This window comes from Ascidia mentula, chromosome 3 (genome assembly GCF_947561715.1).
Source record: "Ascidia mentula chromosome 3, kaAscMent1.1, whole genome shotgun sequence".
NCBI lineage: Eukaryota > Metazoa > Chordata > Ascidiacea > Phlebobranchia > Ascidiidae > Ascidia > Ascidia mentula.
Window position 1 is genome coordinate 22,903,311 of NC_138568.1, and position 6,268 is coordinate 22,909,578.

Genomic DNA, 6,268 nt, shown 5'->3' on the forward strand with positions numbered 1-6,268 from the left:
TGATTTCCGGAACAACTGAATGTGCGGAATCCCGACTTGATCTTTCTCCATCTTCTTCTTCTTCTTCTTTTGAAGTTTTCGAAGGAGGACTTTGTAGAGGAGTTTCGAATGTCGGAGGAGGAGTAATGGATTTCCGCTGCGCATCCTGGGGCAGCTCCGGAAGAGAGACTGAGCTCCTGGAGGTGGAACGACTCGTGGATGAACTAGAACTCTGTGAAGATCCCGGCCTGGAAGAAGATAAAGAAGATTTTGCTCTTCCTTTGCTACTTCCACTCTTCCTCCTGGTTGGAGTAGTGGATCCCACCGGAGTGTATTCCTCTTGCACTGGATCTTTACTATTTTGTTCCTCCAGTGATGCAGATGTTGGATTTGGTGCAGACGCGTCTTTCTTCGGTTGTTGATCGACAACAGCAGGAGAATTTCTTGATCCTGATTTCGGAGTCGATCGCTGAGATGAAAATTTTTCACTCATTTTGACTTCGACCTCATCATCATCATCGCTGGAGTCGGATGAAGAATCTTTTTGTTTTTCATTCTTCTCATTATTTTCCAAGACTTTCTCTGATTGAATTTGTGCGTTGGCCTCTGTAATATTCTCCGAATCCCCCACGAGATTTTGTTTGTTTTCTTCATCAACCGTTGTTGATTTTACCTCATCCACATTTACATCCTCAACTTTATTATCTTTATCCACGAATCCATCTTCTTCTGTTTGTTTCTGTCCAGGTGAAGGATCGGGTTTCGGAGAAGAGCCTTCGGATTTGACCGCATTCTCTGTATTGGAAGCAGGTCTGCTGGTCTTGGGTGAGGTGGTTTTCTGACTCTTTGTGCTTCTTTCTGATGATACAGAAGCCAAGCTTTGCTTCGACGGAGTTCTACTAACCTTGGGTGATGGATGTTGGGACGTCAGTTTCGCAGACGCTCGAGAAGACAAACTTGACCGAGATGAAGATCTCGACTGCTTTGGGGACGAACTTGGATGTTCCGGTTTTCTAACACTCTGCTTAGAAGATTGTCGACTAACCTGCGGACTCTTCTGCTTACTCTGAGATCGCGGTTCCTTCACAGAAGAAGCAGAAGAAGATCGCGAACTTCCGGCTGGCTTAACCTCCTGACTGGGTTTCGAGTCGTTTTCCGAGATCGGTTTGTTCGAATTGGAAGATATTTGCTGGTTACCTGGCAACGCCGAAGGTTCACCACCAACCGAAACTTCTGGTTCGTTTTTTTCAGCTTCAGTAACTTTAGTGGCTTCTTGTTCAACATTCGTTTCTTCGTCTGAGGAACTTGACGATGATGAACTAACTTTCCTTGCATTGCTCTTTGTAGAGGAATGTGAACTTGTACTTGTCCGGCCAGACATACTGTTTGCAAATCATCGGCTACCGAAAATCTTAGTGAGAATAAACTGGGAATGAAGCGAGCAATGAACGGGAGTCACGTACAAACACAATACATTGTTAACGTAATCGATCGAGGGCCCTTGACAAAGACAACTCTAACGCTATTTGCCATACGCCTATATATTACACACAAGACCTGACTTCCTCATAAACCGTAGACACCCCAGTTAACGCAGTAATATGTCACACAGTGTCATGATTGATAGGATCGCCCCACTGCGCAGGTCCTTGCTTGGCGATCACAGCTGTCGTATCAGCTAGGCGGCAAACCTAATATTATTCCCAGTTGTTAACACGTTTCGTATTCCGAGCAGGTTGGCGAATTAACTTAAGTTCTGTTTGTCAGGCAACCTTTTTTCTGGTTAAAACTTTATCGAGTTTCCACTGTTGAATATAGAAGCTGGTGTTTATGCTGTTCTACCTGTGCTGGAACTTGTACACTCGACTTCAGTAACGCCCAGTAATGTTTAATATATGTTAACTATAGAAACCTAGCAGCTTACGAAACCATAAAGTCCCACTGACAAATTGTCTTGCACTGCTGGTTAACTGAAGATGGGTGGTCGGCACCAGTCGCAAACAGCGTTGAGGTTTCCATTGGATACCGGTTGTAGCCTCCCATTGTCTGTAGTCTGTCATGTTTGCTAATGGCAGCATTGCCAAACACGGGATATTGTCAGAGGAAGGAAATCAAATAACGTTTCCTCGCAACCAGGAATCTTTATCACCCAAACCTTGAAACCTCATGACGTATAGTTAGCTCAGTTACAGTTTGGGGAGTTTACCAGCTGTTCGTTGGATGTTTCCGAAGTTTGTTTGGCCTCAAAGCTGGGATTAAAGTTTTACAGTGAGATGCAGACAGGGCCACTGGTTCGAAGTTATGATCTGACTTACAATCGCCTTGTCAGCTAAATATCCAAGCAAGACTTCCACTTTGTGGTGACTGTACAGTCGCCTTCAACCATTGTGTACCAAACTAGTTGCACCTCCCGAAATAACCAAGTCTACACCTCACTATAAAAATATTATTGGATCTGTTACTTGTACTTGTACGTAAGTTTTAAAGTGTTTCGCCAAAATTATTTTCAAACTTCTGAAATCCTTACATTAAGAAGTGTGGTTTCGAAAACCCTTGTAAGAAGATCTTGTTCGCACAAATTAGAGCAATCAAAACCATTGTAGGCGTTCCGTGTGTAAGCATTATTGCTACTCTGTATGTAAAGCATGCAGTTTGTTCTGTTTCCAACACCAATACGTGCACATGCAAATGTGGTTGACGCCTGTGGAGTGTTTCCAAACGAAAAGTGATCAAACCAAAAGTGCAAAAAGCTGTTGATTCGATTTTTGTTTCCCGTCCGAGGATAATGAGGACATTTGCAACTCCACGGCGCCACCAACCGGAAGCATTATTGCAACATTTAAAGGTCTCTGGGTATAACATTACGCAACAGAACAGTCGGCCTTTTCTTACCTAAGGAATTCAAGCCTTCCCTAATGTGACCACGTGACATTGCGATTATTATACACAGGTAACTGACGGTGTCTCATCAAGAAACCACGTGATTTTAGCCTCGTTGGCAAAAAAAAACACAAACTGCTCTAAACTGCAGGATTTTGATTGACGTTCGGATTTTTATGCAAATTAGCTCAACCGGTCTCGAAGGTGGGAAGAAATTTTTTTGGTATTTTAATTGAGAAGTAGAAAGGTTAACTTACCTGAAGTAATCGCTAAGGTTTCGAAAACCAGAAAATCTCACCAAAACTTATCAAGAGCAAGGGAAGCTGCTTATGTGTGATTGACATTGGAATCCAAAAAAATTTCAAATCGTATGTAATTTCTTTTTTGTTAATTTCCAATTCTGTAACTTGGAGTGTGTTTAAGTCGCACAACTCGTAATTTCACTAAACTTTGATCGTGTAAAAAAACGTCTTCCTAATGATAGACGTTAGCACTTATTAATTATTTATAGTTAGTTTACAATTAGAATCACCTCGGTGTGAACAGAGCTCTTCCTGCGGGGGCTCGACATTCTTTCAAATCTTCACAACAGACCTTCTTGTGATTATAATATTAATATTTGTGTAGAAATCATCATCTCAACTAAATTTTTACACAAACTAAGAAACATAAACAGTGTTCAATCCAAGTTCTGTCAAAGTTCACACATAAATGTGATGCCAACACTTTGCTCTAAATCATTAAAAGTGTTGTAAAACTCCACATTCCTAAAACAACATTGAACGACGCAAGGAAACGATATACCCTGATACCACTTAAAAGCAACAGCAACAAGCTGTATGTAAGGTTACCACTTGCCGTATATAAGTACCTGGTAGAGATATAGTGTCCACCCCACTAGCTGCCCGAACCTCTGAGAGCACGTAAGCACTCTTCAAGTGTAAGAACTTCTATAGAAAGAGGGATTACGCTGCCAATATTGCGGCTCTCTTTGTAGCTGTTTACTCTCGACCACAGATTACACAGAATAAAAAACAATATTTCATATTTATAACTAAACTGTAAAAGTTTAAGACCAAAAGGTTATTTCAAACTAACTGAATTTATTGGAAAATTATATGAACATATCATCATAAGCACCACTATGTGCTAGCAAACACAAAATCAACGTTTTTAAACTTACTCAATGAATATTGATAATATCAACACAAAAACAAAACAACCCTTCTCAACTTGCTGCTGTTTCGATGCAAACTTTTGAAAATTTACTTTCAAATTCGACCCAACCTATCCAACAGTTCTGTTCAATCCAACAGTCAAATTTTCATCTGTTCATAACAAAAACGTCCACAATGGAATTTACCAGCGGGATGCGTTTTTAATTGGATGACAACAAACCATTGTGTGAATACAAAGCAACTCTATGACGTAATGAATTGCGTAAAATCAAACATAACATTTTGGAAGGCGCCATTGTTCTACTTGTCAGGTACTTATACATATTAGAGATTATTTGGTTATCCAACGTACCGGTACAGCAGTCTTTCTCAACGCGTATCGGAAACTGTGGCTGCAATAGTTAAACATTAGTTGTGCTTAACAAACCTTTCGCAAAATCCATCCAACTTTATCTTGAACTTCAGTAAAATTCATTTTCACAGTTCGGTCTCTGCCTTCGCATTCCCAAACAACACACAACAAAATACATAACTACCGTCCACCTAATCTTTATATAAGGCAAAAATATTAGGTTTTATGTCGCGTTATATTCCGTCGTGTGGGGAACGCCAATACAAATGTACAGCATTGTGTCTGTTCAGCGAAGCGGACAAATCTTATTACTCGCCTATTGTTCAAGTTAACCACCGAATATAAATGTGGCTTTTGGCAAAATATGCTCAACTTGCGGTGAAACACTGTGGTTGTTACTTTCAAAAGGAAAACTTCACCTAAATAAGATCAATGAGTTCAGGAGGACGAAAGGGCGGTCATGGCACCAGCATTCACAAAAGCAGGTGTCGAACATTTGTATTTGCCAAAAGAAAACCACTTTATTAATGTTGGTTTGCTTTGTGATGCCTGAAATAACCTTGGCGTTGTTTGTAAATGTGAAAAAAAAGAAGAACCCGATGTGAATGTTAGAGTTTTGAAGTTCAACCTGATGTTTGTTTAAACTAAAATAACTTTGGTGTATTATATATAAGGTCGGTACTTTATGCTATTTTAGAACAATATTCACGCATTTTACAACATAAACCCGGATACATGCAAATCACAGCAGCTCGTTACTGTCGGGTTTTATGGCTGACAAAAACACATTGTGACGTCTACCCCAAACTTTCAGCAGTAACAGCCTAAAGGTGACGTCACTAAAAGAAGTACCCTCGGAGAAAAAGGTTTAGAATCACTGCAGTAGGTGCAGTCATGCATGACGGTAGCCACTATCGATTGTTCAATGCGAATGGTAATGTTTCCGCCCAAATCCCAACATTCCTCGCCAAACTACGGGACTTACTTGTAATTCACGGATCTGTTCCGCTTGCATCGCCATCCTGTATCCCCTCTTCGATCCCTTACTTCCCCAGAATTGTTCCCTACTTTCCGGAGTCCGTGTCCTCCCATCTTGGAGCGGGTTCGGTTTATTCTCCATGACGACAACCAATCAGATCAGAAAGTATTTCACATTTAATTATTTCTAATTCATTTTCTCGGACAACACCTAGTTTTAAATCAAGTACACAGAGTTCACTAATATCATGAAAACTTCTAATAAATTGCAATTTAAAACACAAAACAAATCACAGGCCAGATGGCTTCAAATTTTTAGTTAAAACAACAGCACTTTGTCATCTTCAGCTTTCCAGAACATTTAAAACTTTCCAATGCTTCAACATCACATGTCAATAATGTAAAATTGCACAGAGTTGATAATTTCAAAAACACTTTCCCAAATTCGCGTTGTTACCTCGTTTACAAACTAAGTTATGAGCACTCCGTGTCGACGAACGCCTGGTCATAAGAGGTCGCTTGATTGATCGGTCACAATTGGACAAGCGCATTACCGAGTAGCCTTAAAGTCCAACCATTCAACCCATACATCAGCATGGAGCAACACAGATTCCAACGATGCCCTGTATAAGAACGAGTCGTATTGTTGTCGTCAATATTCGGCGTCGATCCTTCTCTTATCAAGGGCCACGCTGAGTCAACAAGACGGCTCAGTAATCCCATTGCCAGGGCAACTGAAGATGCCTGTTTCCACAGATGGTTCGTTCAAGTTCAAGGTGTTTCAGGGGGGAGGTGGTTAAACTAACAAAACGTCTCCTTAATTTGATGGAAGCAAAATGTGGAGGTCGAGATTCGGTGAAGAAAAATCTCCGGAATAATTTTTTTGTTGGTTCAACGCAAG

General features: G+C 40.7%; 1 protein-coding gene across 1 annotated transcript in view; it reads right to left on the minus strand.

The window, feature by feature from the left end:
- LOC145893791 (dynein axonemal heavy chain 5-like) overlaps positions 1-5,555 on the minus strand; it is a 44,088-nt gene extending 38,533 nt beyond the window's left edge. The window contains exon 1 of the mRNA XM_082982131.1: positions 5,375-5,555. Within this exon, the coding sequence (XP_082838257.1) occupies positions 5,375-5,509 (135 nt within the window). The 5' untranslated portion in view covers positions 5,510-5,555. The remainder of the gene's footprint in view (positions 1-5,374) is intronic.
- Positions 5,556-6,268: the final 713 nt, after the last annotated feature.